This window comes from Molothrus ater, chromosome 1 (assembly GCF_012460135.2).
Source record: "Molothrus ater isolate BHLD 08-10-18 breed brown headed cowbird chromosome 1, BPBGC_Mater_1.1, whole genome shotgun sequence".
Lineage (NCBI taxonomy): Eukaryota > Metazoa > Chordata > Aves > Passeriformes > Icteridae > Molothrus > Molothrus ater.
The window spans coordinates 135,169,290-135,190,902 of NC_050478.2; the positions used below are offsets into that span (position 1 = coordinate 135,169,290).

The following is a 21,613-nucleotide window of genomic DNA, read 5'->3' on the forward strand; positions in this document are numbered from 1 at the left end:
CAGTTGACTTTGTTATTCCTCTGCTCCCAACATTTTTATTAAATGCATATATAGAATTTCATGTAATTTTAATGCAAATATAGAAAAATATATAAATTTGTGGCAATGTTTTCTATTTCTTTCTTCATTGCAGTTTGTGAAGTAGTTTGTGAGACAGTTTGTTGTATATGAAAGCACTGACCACAGATTAGACTCGGAAATATATTCCTTTTTTTTGTTTCTTTTTATTTTTTTCTGAATTGCTGGATCTACTAAAGATATATGCCTTAATATAGAAATAAGACTTGTATTCTTGTCTTATACACTTATTAATTTTTAGTCAATTTTTCTAAATTCATACTAAATTATTTCTGAATTAACCTATGAAAATATTTTTTAAAGTAATAATATAAGGTTGTCTGGTACTCACAATAAAACAAAGTAATAAAATCATCTCAATTCTGCATTAAATGAGTATAGAATGTTCTGGATATGGCCCTTTGGTGTTATTTGCAGTTCAAGAAGTATGGTTTTATAAAAAACCCACAAAGTTTATTACTTTTTATGTATGAATGCATGTGCACATTTACATATTATAGAGAGAGCTATATTATAACTCAGTTTTTAAGATGATGATGCCTGAATGTTTTTCATAATTCTGAGGTGTTGACATCAGATATAATTTTTTATGTCTACTCAGCAGGAAATGGATTGTATTTCTGTATCATATTTACTGGAGGAACAGCCAGCTGAAGAGTGAGATTTGCTGTTGTGCAGCCTGAAACTGGGAAGTCATGCAGAAAATCAAGGTATGACCTGTTTGAAAGATAAAAGGGCAAATTCTTCGAATAGAGTAGGAAGGCAGAATGTCGATAAAGCTTTCAAAATCCTCCCTTTTTCTTCAGCAGAATTAATCTTGTCCTGCTACAATCTGGCTTCAACTGTTCCCTCTATTTTTAGTTACTGATCCTAGCCAGTCCTCAAATAGCTCAGAGCTGGTGTTGTTTGTGTCTGATGTAAAACTGATACAGACTTTGTTGGCATTTTCATTCATGTTTCATAATCTTCTCCAGTGAATACATAAAGACAATTCTTAGGTGTGCTGGGAGGGGATATTTTTATTGCTGTGGACTAGATCAGGCCCCCATTGTTTGACACGTAGGGTGCTCCTCATTTGATCGTAAAGGAAGAAATAAAAACATTTTAGTGATACTATAGTTACTTATTTACATTTAGTTGCAGAGAGGCATCACAGTTAAGATCAGGAAGCTTCCCCTTCAGACTTGTTTCTCTCTTATTTGTGTATTAAGTCCTTCATACCATCTGTATGCCATGAGAAAGACCCTGTGAGCTAGAAGTAGTGGTTTAATTTGCCCTTTGAGAAAAACATTAATTTTAAAAAAAAAGCCATTAAAGAGCTTTTCAAATGTCATTTATACAAATTTTGGTTCCACAAAAGAGAAAGAGTATATATGTAAGACATTGCAGGAGGTTTTTATTGATCAATTAAATTAAAATAGGCACAGTGGGGAACAAATCTACCAACAAATTGATTAAACCTATTAGTATTTCCTTATGAAGTACTCATATCTCTAATTGCATTACTTTTTTTCCTACAGTGATGTATTTAAGTAGGCTCATTAATACAATTTAAAACATCTGATAAGAGTTAATATTTGAAATAAGATTTTTCTTCTTTTCTATGAAATATCTTTTCAAGCATTATAGATTATCAGATTTAGAAAATTGGAATGTAGTTGTTAATTTTGGTTCTGTGTCTCTGAGAAATGCATTCAGCAATCCATACAATATTCCTGCATTCTTGTTCCTTTAACTTCACATAGGCATAAAATACTCCAAAATGAAACTGGTTGTTGAATGCAAGCACATTCAGCTTTACCTGTAGAAAAGATGAAACAAGTGTTAGGATAAAATATCAAGGAGGGTGAATGGGATTTTTATATGGTAGCTTTAATGTTCAAGACTTCTTGCAGCTTTGCAACCATGATTATATTTAGCAATCTCTTGAGTATTAGTGTAATTGAAATGTCATCTGTGGAATAATTTTGGTAATAGAGTACAGCAATATTACAGGAAATAAAAGACAGCGGTGAAATAACTTCTCTAGTAGATTACTCAAAAGAAATTTAATTAAGTGGTGTTTATGATATATCTTTTGGATAGGTTATCAGGAATGATAGCTGTGTAAAGAGTCTTCAGAAGAATGTTATAGGATTAATTTTATTTAAAAAGGTAAATTCTTCTATTTTTATTCAGCCAGATGTTGACAGACATCAAAAATCCATGTTCTTGAATAGAAAGCAGTAGAGTAGAATCAAAAGCCTGGTACCTCATTCTTGTTTTAATTATTATTCCATGTGAATAACATTCATTTTTGTATTTTAAGGCTAGAAGTTTTACCTCATGTTCAAAAAATGCGTCTTCCAGTGTCTTTTCTCCAGTGCCACTCCCTACACCTTCAAACACAGCCTTGTATTCCTAAAAGCAGAGACAACCACTGTCCATGGAAATAAGGTAGTTTTGCATTCTGTGCAGCACAGACACCTTACATTACTTTGTAAATTAATCTTTGTTAAGTAATCTTTCTGTATAGAAGACCTCCTGTATAGACCACAATTCTACATAAATCAAAAGGTAAAAGCATATAATCAGCAAAAGAAAGAAAAATCACATTTGTTCTTGTATTTCTTATCATCATTTCTAACAATTTAAATTAATTTGCTGAAGGCAGTAAAAGAGACTTATTATGGAATGACATGTGACCTTTCACTCCTTTGGGCAGAGAACACTGAACTTCTTGTACAAATAGTATCCATCAGAGCCAGAGCTCTAAATGGAGCCAAAACACTGAACTCTGATCATCACATGGCTGCTCCTTTTATTTCCAGTAGTCAGCTGGATTTGCCTTACCTGCATTAATATTATATCCAAATCCATTAGTCTGATTTGTCATCCTGGAATATCCTGTGCAGATACATTTGACTTGATTTCTTAGGTGTTATGTTTCCTGTGTAATTTCCTTCTCTGTGTGTTTGGTTTGTTTTTCCCTTAAAGTAGTGGTGTAGTAGAAGTCTACTACAATGGTTCCCAAATTCATCTAAATAACCCACCATCTCATGAACAGTCTTGCTCCATACCTCACTGACATGGTAACTCATGTTTAAAATGTTCTCTTTATGCATAGGAGCAGATGCACAGCTTCACATTTGTGGAGTTTTTTTGTGGAAAAAGCAATAGACCAGGTATTTTTTGTGTACCTATTTAGAGGTAGCTTAAATATTATAGTTAGACAGAGTACAGCAGGTAATTTGTAGATCAAGTATTGCAGATTACTAATCTTTAATAAAAACACTATTTGCATCAATATTAACATTTTCATCTAGTTCTTTGAATCAATTAGTGATTTTGAGAAAATGTTTCAGAAGGGAATTTTTATGGTATACTGGCAATAAATCAGGTTTGACTAATCTGCGACATTAATTGTTTCGTCAGCTCAGTTTAAAATGCTGTATGGCTATGCTCCAAAATCTTGGAGGCCGAAGCAATGAAGTGAAACTCAATTTGGGGAGAGTTAATGGAGTAGGAAGAGTTTTATTTACTAGATGTGATTTGCTCTTACTTAAACATCCTTGTAAGAGGAACTTTGTACTGCACTAATGTAATAATGTCTTCTCTCATATCTCTTCATATCAAAAGTCTTTGATCCCATACACTGTTTTATGGGAACTTTAGTACCTCTGCTGATATTTTTCCTGTCTCAAAAATTCTTTTAACTTACGTGTATACTCTTAACAATTTTGCTGATGTCAGGAGATGTTAATTAACTATTTTTATATTGGCTTTTTGTTTTAATAAATTAGTTTACATACTGCATAGTATTCTGCAACACACTTCACTTGCTCGTAGTCATCTGCATTGGCCAACAGGTGTAAGCCTTCTGGGTAAAGTTTTCCACAGGTTGGATACAGCTTCTCTCGGTCATCTTTACTCAGCTCAGTGCCAAATGAATTAATGGTGATGATAAAAGCACGTCTGTCTGCCTCAAACTTAATATGCAAAACAAAGAATAAAGAGGTGTTATTAGACATCTCATTCTAAATTAGGGTGGGCATATTCTGGGGTTTTTCAGTAAGTCAAATGGAAATGTAATTTTTTTTAAAAAGTCGACTTGAGAGCATTGGACATACTTTATTTTTGAAATTGTAAATTCTCTCCCTCTTCTTTACAAATATGCATTAAATTTTGACTAGAAAATCAACAAGATTTTGCAACTACAGTTTTTATACTGTGTTTTTTATTCTAAAAATATAATTTCTGCTGCTTCCTCATTTCCCTGCTTAGTTACCCAGATGTTGATAAGAAAAAATATCTTCACAACCTCATGTGTAAGATTATGCAATAATGATCTTATAAATAAAACTGATAAAGGAAAGGACAAAGAATCAATAGTACTGCCTGTAACTCAAAGTGCTGTTGATAGTAAAAGTTGAATGAAAATCCTAAAAAAATGTAGTTTCTCAATGCACATATTTAAAATGATAATTTGATAAGGAGGAGGGGGCCATTTACTTGCAAAGTTAAAGTTTAAAGTAGTTCAAATAACAGTTAATTTTTAATACATAGAATAAAAGGCTATATTTCTTCTGTCAGGTTTAGATGCCTGCAGTATCTGTATTTTCACTGCAGCAGCAGACTGAAAGGCAATCCAATGTCTAGATCTTGGGTTCTTATTTTGTACAAGGCAAATTTCACTTAACCATTCTTATAGTATGACTGAAAAATGCAGTAGTAAATAAAAACAATCTTTTCTTCTGTCTTGAGATCTAAATTGACTATGGTTTTAGTTCTTTCCTTTATTCCTTGCTTTCATGTTTTAAGAACAGCAGAGCCCTTGCTAATTGCAGGGATTACACAGGGAAATTCTTCCCAAGTGAAGTAAATATAGTATAGGCACATTTTAGGTGGCTTAAAAAATTTCTTATCCTGTGAATATTTGAGCAGCGAGGTGCCCTTTTCATTTGAATAATAAGGCTGCATTTGCAACACTAATCTGCCACTTTAGCAAAAACACATATTCACATCTACTCTTGTGTATGGGAACAGACAATAACAGGAACTCGCTACCCGCTGGTGCTGACTTCGAAGTAAGGGAAAGGAGTAAACAGTAAAGAAGTAATGAGAAGAAAATAAGCATGCTTGAAAAGATTTCTAGCTAATGAATAACAGGGCCAAACTTCACTTCTCTAATTAATAAAAATAAGCCTATTAGACCTACTGAAATCGTTTTAGAAGGACAAATGCTTTCTTTTTTTTTAACTTGTTAAAGCCATGTAGAATCTAGCTGTTAGACGTGTAATATTTTGTTGATAAAAAACGTTGGAGGCAATTGCAACTCATGGTAGCAGGTGTGGGTTCTGCTTCTGGTGGCTTCCAGTTTGAGAAAATTTTCAGGATAACTCCCATCCCTACAGACCTCTCAGTTCATCAAATTATTGGCACATGAGGGTCTCCACAGAGATGCAGTTACTTGGGTGACAGTCCATTTGATTGCTGCAGGTGGAGGTAGAGTCAGAGGATGACCATTTCCTTAGTGCATGTTTGCATGTGGGAGACTGTTGGTTCAGAATTTAGTGTGAGGCCAAGCTAAATTCTGAACTAGCAGCTTTAGCTGCAGTGAAATGCAGTCCTGCTGTTTCTTGCCAGAATCAGGGCTAAACATGCAGCATGTGCTGTCCACGGTGGAAAAGAGATCATCAGTTCTCTTAATATGGAAGTTTGGCACCACAAGTGGTAGTCAAGGAGTTGGGGAGCTAAATACCTCAGACTCATTCTGTAGGGTCAGGTTGGTAGTCTTACATATAAGATTACAAAATAAATAGCAAGTATTTGTTTGAATAATTTAACTTGTGGGTTTTTTGTGAATCCAACCATCAGCAGTCTGTTCTATGTGTCTCTTCAGGGTAATAAAATGTTATAGAAAAGAAAATCTTCTATAGAAAAGTTTATCCTCCTGGCTGATTGACATTAGATAGGGATTTTAAAGAAGCTTATCATAGGCTAAATTGTTACCACTGATATAAAGAGATTTTTACCACATGCTTAAACTAACATTAATAAGTAATCTGCACTGAGCATGAATTTCTAGTTAAAAACGAACTTTCTGAAAAATCTGAATCAACTATGCCAGCCAATCAGCCAGTCTACTGATTTTTATTTTTAAGAAAAGTCAAAATATTTAATTTATCTTCAATTTAACTTGATTAGGAGCATTTTGTTTAGAGCATAAATTGAAATGTTGCGACCTGCTTAATTAAAATAGGAAATTGCAGTATCTTTTAGGATTTATTTTGTAAAACGCAATTCAGACACATTCTTCCCTGAGGAATGAGCTCCCAGGGTTATTATCTGTCTTCTAAATGCAAACTTTCACTATGATGTCATCAGCCCTCAGTAAATTTTTTTTGGTTTCCAGGGTGTGAAATTGCTTATCCAGAAAAAAAGACTCCTGGAAGCAAGTGGGTGGTCTGGCTGTCAGCCTCTGCAAAGAATTGTGATAGACTAAGTAAGAAAAAAAAGAAAAGGGGACCTGAATGCTGAGAATTCAATTTTAGAAATTACTGCATCTTTTATTGAAAAAACAAAGACAAAAATATCATTCACTAGATGCATGTATGCTGTGGAGGGAGGACATTAGGAGCTTTGTTTGCCATGGAAAAAAATATCAAACTTTGCTGAGTTGAGACAAAAATATAACACAGAATGTTCAACTTTTTTATATGACACTAATTCCAAAGGTCACTCAACTCTAACCTTAATCACTAATTTTAATAGGAGAGTAAACAAATGTAGCAGTGCCATGAAGCTTGAAGATTATTGATTAGTAAATAGACAGTAATGTTAGGCTTTAGCTATCCCAAACTCAATAGTCAACATTTTTTGGTTTTCTACATAATGGAGAGAAATGTTAAGGGGCAACAGGTTGAGATTGGTGAACCATTTCTTCTTTTCTGCTCTCTGATACAGAAAAATATTAACTGAGACTGGATCCTCCTTAGTAATGGTCTAGCTGCTTCTCTAGTGAAAGGGTAAAAGTCATCCTTGAATACACTATTTATCACATCTTAGAAAAAACAGGAGAAGCAAACATTTCACAGATTCTTTTGCAAATGGAGAGAAATTGAACAGGAAAAACAAAGTGAAACAATTATGACAACATTGTGGAGGACTTTAATGTATAAAGACTGAATGTTTCTTACCTCAAGAATAGGTCTCATTATTTCTGCTGTAGTACCACCTTGTTTTTCACAAAACTTATAAAATGCCTCGAGATAAGACTACATGAGAGAAGAAGAGAAATATTTTAAATGCTGCTTAAGACCTGGACCAGGATTGCATGTAGCCATGAACCTCATTTTTAAATACTTCCATTAACTTTGATAATTCCACCTATAAATTTAAATTTTAAGTATGTGCTCATTTACTTAGTTCAAATGAAAGCTGAAATATTCAAATGCAAATGTCTTGTTTTTACAATTTGAGATCAAATGTTTTCAAAAATTGTAATAAGAAAAATATTATGTTTTACTTCCTCTCTAAAGAAGGAACTTTTTGAATTCCATTGAGCTTCCACTGCATAATAAGCAGATGGATAAAGGAAACTCTTCATTTATAGTGTGTGGAGGAGGGGATTTGGGCATATGCCACGGATGTTGGGCCAGCAGGATGAGAATACACAAACTAATCCCTGCTGCTCTACCCTAAACCCTGGATTAGGACAGAACAGCAGACAAAGCTTCTGTAATACTGGTCTACAGAGCCCTCTGGTCTATTAAGGATTCTGGCATCTGCATCCATTTCAAAATACCTGTGCAGGAAGGACACTAAATATCTGAGATGCTGTTCTGCCTGCCTCTCAATCTCCCAAAATACTGTATTAGAGAACATTTATGTGAAAACGCATTTGCTACAACTTCACACAATCTTGTTAGGAGCTGTCACTAACTATGCAATTAAGTGAATTTTAAGTAGAGACATCTCAAGGGGGATCTACCGCATAGAATTATGCATTAGGTTCTGTATACTGCTATCTGATAGTAGAGCAGAAGCAATCGATCACATTGACAGCTGAAGTAAAGGAGAAATTATCTATTAATAATTTCACAGTGTTTGCAGAATGGTCCCCCTAATAGTCAGATAAGCAAGAAGAAAAAAAAATAGATTTGGTAAGTGTTAATATATGGATATCCACACAGGATAAAAGAATCAAATATGTATGTTACCAAATTGGAAAAAGTGTCTAGTATAGTAGTACTGTGAAAGAATTAAAATACATTAAAAATTAGCATATGTAAGCATAATTGATGTTGTATTGAATGAGAGAATTAGTAAAAGTTTCGAGAATTAAAAATCGGCTTTGGAATTTATAAATATAATTTGTAAGACAAACAGAATTTTCTTTTCCTTTCCTCTAGTACAATCAGATCACTGTAAAAATACTTCCTGCAATCTGGGGAATCCACTGTGCAAGAAAGATGATAAAGGTTTTGAAGAGAATGTGCCAGGAGGAACCTTTGATGGATTGGAGTATGTATAGCCTTTAAAGAGACCATTGTAAGAGTAGTGACCTGTGTGCTAAGATTTGTAAAGTACTTTGAAAATGCAAGGCTCGCGTTAAATGCATATCCTTGCAGCACTATGCTGCAACAATGCTAAACTTTGTTTTTAAAGGAAGAAAATTATACAAAAACCCTAAGTAAATATCATGTTAGCTAGACTCAAAGCCATTAGACCCTTTCAAATCTCATCTTCCTTATATAAATAAAGATAAATGTTAGCCAAAAGCCTGCCTAGGCTCACTCAGGAGGTAAGAGTTCTCTGGTGTTTGGTGGCTGAGTTATTCATAAACAAATCTGGAACTGGATATTAGCTTGACATCTAGAGTATTTTCATTAGTGAGATATTAAATTAGAATTTGGATGCAGACCTAAAATTTGAAAAGTTCCCAGACAGTGGAGTAGAAATGGAAGCAGCTGGGTTTCATTTCTGGACTTGAAATCAACCAGATGACCTTAGACAATTTGCCTTATCTAGCCGTACTTCTGTTTCCCCATCCATAAAACTGGGTTAATGATACTGACCTGCTTTGCTGAGACATTTGATAAACCCCAAATATTATCATTTTGTTTCAAAGACTTGCCTTGTATAGTTTGTTGCGCATTATTTCAATGTTCATTTCATCCAGGTCGTTTTCAGACAGGCAGTCTTGAAAAAATGCAGCTGAAAGCAGAGTTTATAACATAGTAGTATAAATCTGCATGCTGATAATATGCATCTCTTGTCTATTGCTCACTAGTGTGTGAACAAGGATCCGAGGGTTCTGTTGTACAAGAAAGGATGATATAAAAGAGAGGAAGAAAAATCCGCTTGATTTTCCCCTTATCCTCCTATCCCCTTCTTTTTAATGAGAATCTGCAGTGAGGGGAATCAATCAGTGCTGCAGGCAGAGCCCACGTCTCCAGAGAGAATCAAATAGGAGTGCTAATGAAAGCCCTAATCTTCTCTAAAGTATATAGTTTGGTTATTATGGAGATTTTCTAGAGAGGGATATGAAAAATAATTTTGTCCAAAATCATGCAGGTATTCTGCAACTGTTAAGGAGAATCCTCTTTCCTATTTTCCCTTTTCTTCTTTGTCTATGTAGTGTGGGAAAGGCAACAGGTTGCAGCTGATAAAGGGCACGTGCTTCAACCTTGACCATCTGTGCTTATGGGTCCTTGGCAGAACTGACTAAAGAGCAAGCTTTTGAGCAGGGAGGCAGTGGATGAATTTCACTTGTGCAGCTGCACCATTTAAAAATGTGATATTCATAACCAACGTGTGCCTCTCACTGTTCCTGAGCTATCCCAGTGGGCAGAACAGTACCATATGTAAATGTGTTTTCCTAAGAAGTGGCAATGGAAGATGGTATTTACAGAGAAGATGTGAGCCTGGCCAGGTTTTGTGGTCTTATCCCTTCCTACATTTCCAGCATCTAGATTTTGTATAGAGAATATTAGGAAGTGTAGCCCTGAGAGTACACTTCAGTATGTCCTTATAGATCTATTGCCCACAAATTTGTCCCATGACTTTAAAGAGCTGACAACACTTTTTTCTTTTATGAACTAGTTTAGAAAAAAACCCAAAAATCCAGAAATTTACTACCAGCTGTGTGAAAACAGTGGTTTAGTTTACCTTTCAAAAGTAGTTTTCTGCTAGCACTTGGTCTTCTGAAGGATTTGGTAAGCAGCAGTTCATAAATCACTATGAACAAACCACTGCTTTAAGGAATCTGTAAACCCTGTCCGTATCTCTCATCAGCTTTGTCCGCTCCAAACTGCAGTCTGGACTTTTTAGTCTGTCTACACATGGCAGCACTGTTCATTTTAGCTGTCCTGCTCTGTCCCTTCTCAGATTTCACTGTACAGTGTGCCAGCGCCCAGGCACTGATGGGAGTGTACTGTAGGGTGGCCTCTGTGAGGGAAAGGCTGTGCTGTGCTGGACACAGGCAGCTCCAGCTGGGACCCACCAAGGGCACAGCCCAGCCCCTCAGTTGAGCAGGTGTATCTGAAGGGGGCCTACATGAAAAACAAACTGGGACTTCTTACCAGGGCATGTAATGTTAGGACAATGGGGAATAGCTTTAATCTGAAAGAAGGTAAGTTTAGATTAGATGTTAGGAAGAAATTCTTTACTGTGAGGATAATGACACAGGAATAGGTTGCCCAGGGAAGTTGTGGATGCCCCATCCATGGAATTATCCAAGGCCTGATAGGATGGGGCTCTGAGCAACCTGGTCTAGTGGAAGATCCTTGCCCATGGCAGGGGTGTTGGAACTGGATGATCTTTTAGTTCACTTCCTACTCAAACCATTCTATGGCTCTAAACTCCCCCTGCTCGTTGAGACTGCCCTCCCTGTCTGGAGGGATGCAGTGTAACCTGCATGGATAACAGGGCGGGTAGGGAAGAGGAGCATTGCATGAAGGAACAACAAAGGCTGGAGGGAAGGTATTTTTTCCCAAGTTTCCCCAAGTTTTCCCCTAAATGTTTCATTATTTTCTGTTTGTCTCCTTGTATCTGGATCAGTAATTAATTATGTCATACATATATAAATCAGTAATAAATCAAGTTAATCTCCCCACTGATTTAGTCTGGTTTGCCTGCAGCAGTACTTTGTGGGTGATCTCAACCCACAATCTATTTTTTGCACCTTTTTTCTCCCCCTCATTGTGCTGAGAATAGAGGGTGAGCAAGTGGCTGGCTGGGAATTTTTTTCTGTCTGGGGCCAACCTATCACACCTTTTTGAGAAGCAGAACCCAAAACCTCTCAGAGAACTGAAGATGACGGCACATAATGGCTTCATATACATTCAGATACATCCAGTTCTGTCTTATTCTCAGTGCCCTTCACAGGCTATTGGGTTTTGTACATGTTGGCTGCTACACCACATTGAGCAGAGTTTCATCTTAATTTATAATGTGACATCTCCAAACTTTACCTTGCTTTGCGCTTAGATTTAGTTCTTCAAAAAAAGGACTTTTCTTTATATTTGAACCATGTCCAAATCTCAAGAGGAATCTGGGTTCTACCACAACATCCAATATTTATTAGTAGCTGTCTGCTTGATCCTTAGTAAAGACATATTTTTTAATATAATGTAGGTATTGAAATAAAAATATATATGTTTTAAATCAGTGACTGCTTTGAATAGAAAATATATACATTGCACTTCTTGAGTAACATGTTTTTTTTCTGAGTCTGCTACCCAAGATGGATATAGAGGCTATTAATAAATGTTACTAGAATATGTCCTGAAAACCACTGCAGATGTTCTTGATCTACAGTTCAAGATTTGTTTTACCAAAACACAGCATGTCCACTGGGAAACATCCTGTTCTAAAGAATACAGGATTAGTAGTTTTGAGAAAAATAAAAGAAATCATTTAGTGGTTTTACCTAATGGTGTGTCAACCAAAATTGCATTGAAGAGTTCAGTGGGGTTTGAGGCAATGCTGACTGCTTCCATTTGCTCAAAGCTCCCCAATGGATGGCACTTGGGAACAAGTTCAGCTATGGGTCGCTGATGTAATGTGCCAGTTATTAAAAGAATTACATTGTCAATCATATAGCTGTATCTGTATTGGAAAGAAAAAGTAAAAACAAATTATTTTTATAATCAACTTTCACTTGAAAAAATAAAAACCAAACATTTTTGAAAATTAGCCATAATACCAAAGTATTATCAGAATGCATGTTCATTCTGTATCAATAGCTCATCAAAAATCAGTAGTTTTTAAATAGCAAGTAGATAACACAGCACTAGCTTTAAACCTAATTGATATGAGAGATTTAGAAAATGGACATTTTTAAAGAAGGTGGTACTGACACATGACTATAATAAACATAACAGCTGAGATGTAGATTCACTGTAATAAGTGACAGTGAGTGATATCCAAAGCAAATCACCTGAGCTAGCAACTTTTCAAGTTTGGGATTTTTAATTTCATATATACCATGGACAAAGAAGTACATGGGAATCTCGGCACTAAAACTGCAGAGTTCGTGCAGTTGGTCCAATCTTAGGTTTTCTTCTCATTTAGCTTTAAACATCCTCCCATGAGGGAGCTAAGAACAGGCACTTACAGATTTCTTCTCTATTACTTAAAGTTTTCTCTTGAGTAGAAGTTTTCTATCAGCTTCATACCAGTTTTAGTGTCAAAGGGGATGATGAGTCTTGTCAGTGACTCGGAAATGGGACCATAATTCCCTTGAATGCCAGTCTTGAGTATGCATTGTTGACTAAGAACACAGCTATAAACATACAGGGATTTATATGTTCTCACCCAAAATATGTAAAGAGGGCTTGAAGATCTGGTGGAATGTTGTTCAATGATTTGTGTGAAATATCTTAGCCAGTATATCCATTATTTTAAAAAAACAGTGAGCAAAGGCTGTGCATACACATCTATACATTTATGTCAATGAGTGTGATAAAAGAACTGCCAAAACTTTCCTGCTTTCATTTTTTTTCCCTGAAACAAAATGTAAATATTGCATGCCCACAGGCATCCTAGGACAGCCTTTAAGATCCTGTTAATATATCAGCCTAAAATTGGTCAGCTACACATGACCAGAAAAAAAAATCATGATAGTTTCTTTTTTACTGTTATAATAAAGCTGCTCCTTGAAATTTAGTTGAACAGTTCATTGTTCTTGTTAAAATATATTAAAAGTATCAGATCAAGGGGAGTAAATAGTTAGGTGAAATATCATACTGGTATTTTGCTAGTCCATGTTGTTATATTGTTATAAAGCAGATCCCTGTTCTTAAAGTTGTTTAAGTCATTCATTTGCAAGTTTCATCTATTCATGATGGTACTGAGATCAGAGCTTTCTCTTCATCCAGCATCAAACAACAGCTGAACTTTCAAATAAAGCTTCTTGGATCTAAGTACTTTGCAATATACCATATAAAGTACTCCTGGTTTTTATTTATTTGGTTCAAATAGTATAAAAATTATGACAGGTGTAGGATATGTTGTCTTTCCTCCTTTAGAAAAGGTCTACACTTTGCCACATGCCTAGGAATTAAATCACTTCCCTGTACATCATGAAATTGTTAATGAATCACACCCCTCTCCCAAACGTAGTTTTTCAATTTGTCTGACCTAGACAGTGTTTGAAAATTTTAACCATTTTTAAATTAATTAATCTCTACCACTTCTTCTGCCACTGTTCAAACAAAGAAAACTGCTTCTGTTCTTTAAAATAATTAGTTGCAAAGACAACAGCTCTTCATATTACATACAGTTTCAGAATTTATATTAGCAAGTAAAGCATGCAAATGTAGCAGCAACAAAGTAATTTTGCTGACTTTAAAACTTAAATACAAATTCCAATATGTTTTATTTACACTATTTAAACTGCTTTTCTGTGTGGTACGATATTTGGTAATATACTTACGTGACAAAATTCAGAAAAGTGGCAAGTGGTTCAAAAGCATGGTTTCTAAAGTAATGAAATTCTGTGAGTAGTTTTGTTTTCAGTTTTTCATCAATGGTGGAAACAGTGAGAGGGCCAGTTTCATTTGCCAAGAAATTGCCATAGTCTGTAGTCTGTAGATGTAACTTCAGATCTGAAATTAAATTCAGGAAAGATCATGAGGATAAACTGTCATATTGTCTGCAATCAATTTTTTTTAAAAAGTTAATTTCTAATACACTTTTATATTAAGCAACTGATAATACTCTATTGAAAAGTTTTTTGCATAGCTATAATATAGGGTAAATGCAAAATTGATGCAAATTTGTGCTTCCTTCTACCAGTAAGACTTTCTGCATACTGTAGGAAAGAACAAATAATTTATGTCTTTGTCAGAAGTTTCAACATCAGCTTTCATTTTCAGACATACCAGATAGGCTGTTACTTCCTACTGTCTCTAGTCCCTCCCTCATCACGTTTGTTCAATGTTTCGATTTCACTGATTTGCACCATTATAATGCATCAGTTGTTTTGTCTGCTGCACTCTCATGAACTGGAATAGGAATAATCCTTTAACTTGGGTAAGATCTTAAATATTCCCATGAAACATCTAAATCTCAAGTAAGATTATAATCTTCTGTTATCAGGCTGTCTGAAGAAGAGAAGGAAACACGTCTTGCCTGGCACACATTCTGGACTCCAAATGGATTCTGCAGTAGAGCACTTGAAAGGGGAGAGTTTACACTCTCTTAGCATTTCTGGTTTGGCTTTCTCTGATTTATGGCTGCTACTAGCAAATCCTAAGAAGCTGTTCCAGAAACTTGGGTCCTTGTGACATTTTCTGCTTGAGCTCTCAACCCTGGTGACTGGGGAAAATGAGTTGTTTTGACCACAAAGTTAAAAGAAACTTTCATGATATCCTAGAATTAATATGATGAATTTTCTCTGCTAGCCCTTTTTTACCATGAGGCATAAGTAAGCATTTGAATAATTTCTTGCTGTTCAAAGCAGTTTAAGTTTTCTTTTAGAAAAGACCCCACTGCAATCCATAATTGTGTTCAAATGCTATATTAAAACTTCTTAAATTATAGATTGGGATTCTGTTATATGATTTGGGCATTTCTAATAATTAGATTTCTATGTGAAATCTGAACTGATAATAAGGGAAAAGGACAGCAACACTCCCACTGATGGAAATAAGAAAGCTAATTTGCAGTTAGCAAGGTAAGCATTTATCAGTACAGAAGCTACTTTTGCCTATTTCCCTATGTGTATACTTCCCTAGTATGCAATAAGGCTGCCTACACTGAGACTTGAAGCAAAAGAACTAGTACAGTGTGAAGCAGACTCCTACGTTTAGCACTGTAGCTTACTGAGATAAACTTCATAGAGTCTTCTATGCAAGTTGGCTGCCTCTCAAGGTTGCTCAGAGTCCTGTCCAATCTGGCCATGAATGTTTCCAACTTCTCTAGGCAACCTCTTCCAGTGTTTAACCACCCTCCTTTTAAAATATTTCTTCCTTATATTTAGTCTAAATCTATTCTCTTTTAGTTTGAAACCATTGCCCCTTGTCCTATTGCTACAGGCCCTATTAAAAAACTTGTCTCTATCTTTCTTGTAACTCTCCTCGGGTACTGAAAGTTGGCAATAAAGTCTTCCTAGAACCCTCTCCAGGATCAACAGTCTCAAATGTCTCAGCTTTTCCTTGTAGGAGAGATATTCCAGCCCTCTGAACACCTCTGTGGCCCTACTCTGGACTCAGTCCAACAGGCCCATGTCCTTCCTGAGCTGGGGACCCTGGAGCTGGACACAGTACTCCGGATGGGGTCTCACGAGGGCAGAGCAGAGGAGGAGAACAATTTCCCTCCCTTGCTTTAGATGCAGCCCAGGATACAGATGGTTTTCTGGGCTGTGAGCACACATTTTCAGCTCATGTCTGATATTTTGTCCAAGAGTAGTAGACATCCAAGTCCTTTTCCACAGGTCTGCTCTCAATTCCTTCCTGCCCCAGCCTGTGTTGATACCAGGGATTGCCCAACCCTTGGCCTCATTGAATCTCGTGAGATTCCCATGGGCTCACTTCTCCAGCTTTGCTGGGTCCCTCTAAATGACATCCTGTGCCACAGTTGTGTAAACTACGACACTCACTCAGTTTGGTGTCACATGCACCACTCAGTTCGGTGCCACCTGCAAACTGTTGACAGTGCATCCAATCCCACTGTCTGTGTCACTGATGAAGATATCAAACAGTACTGGTCCCAAAAAGGACCCTTCAGGGGCACTGCTCAGCACTGACCTCTATCTGGACTTTGAAGCATTTCCCACTACTCTCTGGATGCGACCACTCAGCCAGTTCTTTATCCCCCAAATATTGCCTATTCATCAAATCCATATCAAATCACATAACACACTTAGAAAAAGTCATACTTTCAATACCGACTTCCAAGTAGGAAGAGGAGAAATAGAATCCAAATATGAAAAAAGAAACACAATTGGTGAAAGAGGGAAAGGTAAGCAAGACTAAGAGAAAAATAAAAATGCAGTTATACCCAGAAATTAGTCTATGTAAGACCAAGTTTTTAAAAGTTCATTAATATTTTGATTTTACACCTACATTTCCTGTGAAAACCTTCCTACTTTTCTCCTTTTTTGTTGCAAAGAGTACAAAAATACCTGACATATGCTGAGATTAGATAATACTACTTTATGAGATGCAGAGCTCAATTCCTTTTCTCAATTCCTTTTCAGATGAACCACAGATATCTACTTTCAGCGCCACTGTGTAAATGCCTTTCAAACACAGTACTTTTCAGGGGTTAATTACATAAAGCAGACTGTAAAACCCAAATATCAGCCCCAAGTATTGACCATTCTGAAATGTGATTAACATCATCATAAGATGAACAGAAACAAAAACCTGCTGATTGAGAGTAGTTTCACAAGACGTTGTTATTCTCCCTCAGTTATCTGAATTGATTTGAGTGCCTTCATAAACCATACCTTAATATAAGGCACGAAAAAGATTAGCTATAATTCATTAAATAGCCTCACCCATCTCCCAAAAGGAGGAAATGTTATACCCAGGAATATTGGATTTAAAACCCTGTCAGTTACACAGCCTGCCTTATAGATGTATTTATTTAACTGAATAAATAAATGCCAACATGCATACTGTATGTAAGAAAAAATTTCCACTCTATCTCACAGTCTTGGCCAAAACAATCATCCACAAGCTCCAACACCATATAATATCAACCAGGAATGTCATAATCAGAGTACACATCAAGACAGAGTTCAGGGCAGCTCAGAGACGGAACTGGTGGACCTAAATTATAGTCCTTTCTTTGCTGCTGGCATAAATAAGGCCTGGGAACTATTGCTGTCAGACACTTGCACTAGTGACATGACTTGGTGACTCAGCAGGAGTAGATGGCTGAGCATTACAGGGCCTCAGACATTCCTGTTCACCAAAACCTTTTATTGATGGTAGCTGCTCCTTTTCTCAGGGTCTCTTGGAGACCTACACAAGACTCTGGCCTTTGTCCTAAAGATCCCTAGGGAAGAAAATTCCTGTATTTCAGCTGTCATCCATTCATTTTGATTGTCATCCATCTGCATTGTCTATTTCCTCATTAAATTGCATGCAGGAAAACAACTTATAGGAAAAATATGACCTTAAATAATTACATGAGTTTACTCACAACTGAATAGCAAACAAACACAATTAACTAAAGTATGACTAAAAGTAATTAGAGCAGAGACTGGTTTGAGATGATTGCAGTTAAGAGAGGAATGATCCTGATCAAAAAGAAAGGCTATTGTGAGAACTTTAACAAAATATTAACCTAGTCTCTTGTCATCAAACTCATGGTAATTTGTCTGACCCCTCACTTTGATAGCAATAACCAACTAGCTGCAGTTTTCTTTCTGTTAACACTGTTATTTCAGCCACCATGTGCTGGCAGGCCCTGGCTCTGGCAAGTTAAGTAAACTTGTGTCAGTGATTCTGTCAGGCCCAGAGTTCAGATGTTTGTCCTTCTGTGACCTACCCTCCTTTCTACAGAACAGAAGTCTTTCTATCACAGAAAAAAAAAGCAAGAGAAGAACAAAACATTGCATTTAAACACCTCTACACTCCCACACTCCCATATTCTACTTCAAAACTGTCAGCAAGGTTGCTCTGGGAACCTCATTCCCTTGAAACAGATGATGCCATAGGACCAAACCGGCATGCAGCCCAGGCGGTAGCTCCATGGAAATCATAGCTCAAACAAGCTGAAGAGGATGTCTAAATGGAGCTGAAAGCCTCTCCTCCTGTCAGTATGGCCCTGAATTGAGAGGACACAGTGGTATCATTAGTCTGTTAGCAGTCTTATTTAATTTCCATCCTGCTTTTACACTTGCTCTGTAATTATCAAGCAGATGTAAAGCACTAATCTAAAGTTTTGCTTGTGGTTCTTCAGTAGTGATGTTATGGTTTCATCTCTAGAGATACCAAAACCACTTTGAAATTAAAAGATCTTTTTGCTTCTGTTTATGGGTTACTTTGAGTGGTTTTGATTTTTGTTTTCTGCTTGTTTGTTTTACCATATTTATAGTGTTTTTAGCTTAGGCCATTTTTTGTGGTGTGGTGCTAAGCCACAGAATGCAGAATAGGGTAAATTTATTACCTTTTAATGTGAAGACATGATGGCACTACTGAGAAAACATCACATTACTACAGCACAGATCCTCTTGCTGAATATTTCAAATTTGAATCAAAGACAATGTATGAAATTTACTTTAGAAATTTACTTTAGGTGGGAGTCTGTGGGTTTGGTGCACTGTACTCACAGTGAAAGTTCAGTATTACAGCACCCTACATGTGCAGAGAAATAAGTGTGTTTAGCACCATGTAGAAATCCATTATTTTTATATTTCTCATATTTTCATTATAAATGTTACAATTGGTAGGTAAATGGGGGCAATTTGTTAGCTCTCTATAATAAGTAGAAAAAAGTTAGTGGTGAAAGAGATGCAGCTGAATAGAGAAAAAGGGGAAGTGATAGTGGGTAGTAGAGATGTGCTTGTAGGAGGGATGATGAAGGCTGCTGCTTCTATTGATGAAATAATTTGCATTCTAAAATTGAATGAACACTAGAAAAAATAAGCTTAAAAAATAAAACTAATTGTTCTTCCTATTATAAATTTTAATTAAGAATGCTTTTTATCTCTCTATTGTTACCTGTCCATCTGCTTCATGCTATTAAAAATATTGAAGGTTTATATATAAGAAATATTTGAAAACTACCTCATGGTGGTAAATAACTTCCTTATAGCATGACTTAAAATTTAGGGGTTTTTTAGCTATTCTAAACTTAACACGATTGAGTATTCTTTTGTGAAGAATTTTTGCTTATATGTTTTTAACTCTATATCTTTTTTTCTTATTCAGAAGCAACCAGGAATTTTTTTCCTTCATGAAGCTTTGGATAACATAATGTATTGAGTTTGTTTGCAGAGAGAAGTGAAGTGACAACGGAGTTTAGTTATTCTACCAATCTGTTCTTTGTGTCTTTTATAGATGCTTGAAGCTGTTACCTTTTTCCAAAGTCTGTATCTTTATGCATCAGGACTTTTTCACTTAAACAATTAAATACTATATCAAGTGTTTCTGTAGAGTCTGTAAGTTGCATACATCACAAATGCTGGAACAAATGGGGTAAAGAAACAGTTGATTTTGTCCAGCTGACATAAGGAATAGATTTCAGTTCTCAGAGTGATTGTATACATCTGTTCTGTGTGCCTGAACTGCCACTGTGTTTAGTGGAGAGCTGAAACAGCTCTCCAGGTTATCAGGAGAAGTAGACACATGCACTTGGTCTGTTCAATAGTGTCTAGATTCCATTGACTGTACTGATAAACTCTTCTTTAACATATTCCTACAAGAGGAATTTTATTCTGCAGACAGGTAAATATCTACGTGCATTTCTTTAAATGCAGTTGTTTTAATCTGAGAGATGAATGGCAAGCAATCTTCCCAGACTTATGTTATTACTAATATTAATAGTTTAGACAGCCTCAAAACTCTGTTGGATATGGGAATCATCATTCTTCCCTTTTTCTTACTCCAAACCCATTACTGCATGTACAAATCAGCCAAAGCTTAAAATAGAGAGAGCTTATTCATTCTCCTTCTTCCTTTTCCAAACTGATCTAATAGACTGCAAGTTATAGAAGTTGAGTGTACAATCATAGCTTTTATTTTGCAGTCAGGAAAATTAACTTTATGTTCCTTTAGAAAGGTGATTTCTTTCTGTTGCATTTTTTCCTGCCAAGTGTCTAAAGGTATGTCATATGATTCTTTGGTACAAGTCTGTCTTCATCAGGCTGTGACCAGTCTTGGCCACAGAAAGCTGCTTTGGAAGCTACTGTGTGTTCTCTTTATTACTGTGGCAAAGTCACCTTGAAAAGAGCTTTTTTTTTTCTTTTTTTTTTTTTCCTATTTCCCTAAGTTTTATTTTTGTGGAGTCTAGTTTTCTGTTCCTGGTAAGCAAAGTCTTCACCACTGCCCTAAAACTCAGGAAGTAACAAATTACTAAAATCATTTATTTTATAGAGAAACTCAGAGCCAAATAGCAAGCTTTTAACAAGATTTTGGAAACTGTGTTATACAGCTGAAATGGTATGAAAGTTTCAAACCTGAACTGTTCTATAGCATGGCTAAAATCTGTGAGAAGGTTGTCAATCTCCATAAGAAGTCTGTGGAAGAGATTTCTAATCCTTGTCAGCAAACCAGAAAGCCCCATTGTCTGCATTGCTTAGCAAATTACAGCCTGCACACAAATCACAGTCTATGGAAAGCTATTAACTTAAATATGAGAGCAGTTCTTCATAGGACATCGGGGTTATCTCTGGGTTTAAGACAAACTCTCAGTAGCTCTGTCTTTTACCTTCCTTTCTTCAGAAACGTAAGCAACAGTGTTTCTTCCTGAATAAAAGAAGCCAGCACTTACCTTCTAGCGTCTCACACTGTGCTAAATTGACATAGTCTGCGCTTGTCAAGATCCCACCTTTGAACCCTCGGACCAGACCCTCCAGGTAGCCATGGTCCACATTGAAGTAAAACTCTGAGTATCCTGGCATGGAGAAAAAAGATATTTAATCTCTCTTCTGGGTACTTGATGGCACTGAATATCTGCCACCAACTGTATTTCCCCTCTTTGGAAGGAGTGACAAATAGTCACAGAGTTCCTGCCAGCCTATGATTGTGTTTTACCAACCGGTTTCTTCCTGTTTCTTGCTCCTACCGTAGTTCCAGTACAGTTGATGCTTACACAATGGCCAGCCAGTAAATCCAACTCCCTCCTGTCAAAGCCAGAATATGAACCTGTTATTGTTGGAAGAGAAACCAAAAAGGAAGTACAGGATTTAACCCCTGCTTGCAAGGATGCTCTGCACTGCTTGGAGAATGAGAAAGCACATTACAAAGCATGAATAAAACTGTCTTATAAACAGGAAGTTGTCTGAGAATGCCTATAGAGGAAATATTTCTGCAGTAAAATAGTAGTCTGTGGCAGAACACTGCTTAGGAGCTTAGATGGTTTGGTAGTGTCC

The 21,613-nt window shown here is 36.2% G+C and overlaps 1 protein-coding gene across 1 annotated transcript; it reads right to left on the bottom strand.

Moving 5' to 3' along the window:
- Positions 1–1,621: 1,621 nt before the first annotated feature.
- Positions 1,622–21,142, bottom strand: ATP6V0D2 (ATPase H+ transporting V0 subunit d2). The gene is made up of 8 exons (XM_036406715.2): positions 21,013–21,142; positions 14,000–14,171; positions 11,993–12,171; positions 9,197–9,276; positions 7,257–7,334; positions 3,870–4,046; positions 2,401–2,478; positions 1,622–1,879 (listed from the first exon to the last, which is right to left on the bottom strand). The coding sequence occupies exons 1-8, from the start codon at positions 21,140–21,142 to the stop codon at positions 1,718–1,720; spliced, it is 1,056 nt and encodes a 351-aa protein (XP_036262608.1). The 3' UTR covers positions 1,622–1,717.
- Positions 21,143–21,613: the final 471 nt, after the last annotated feature.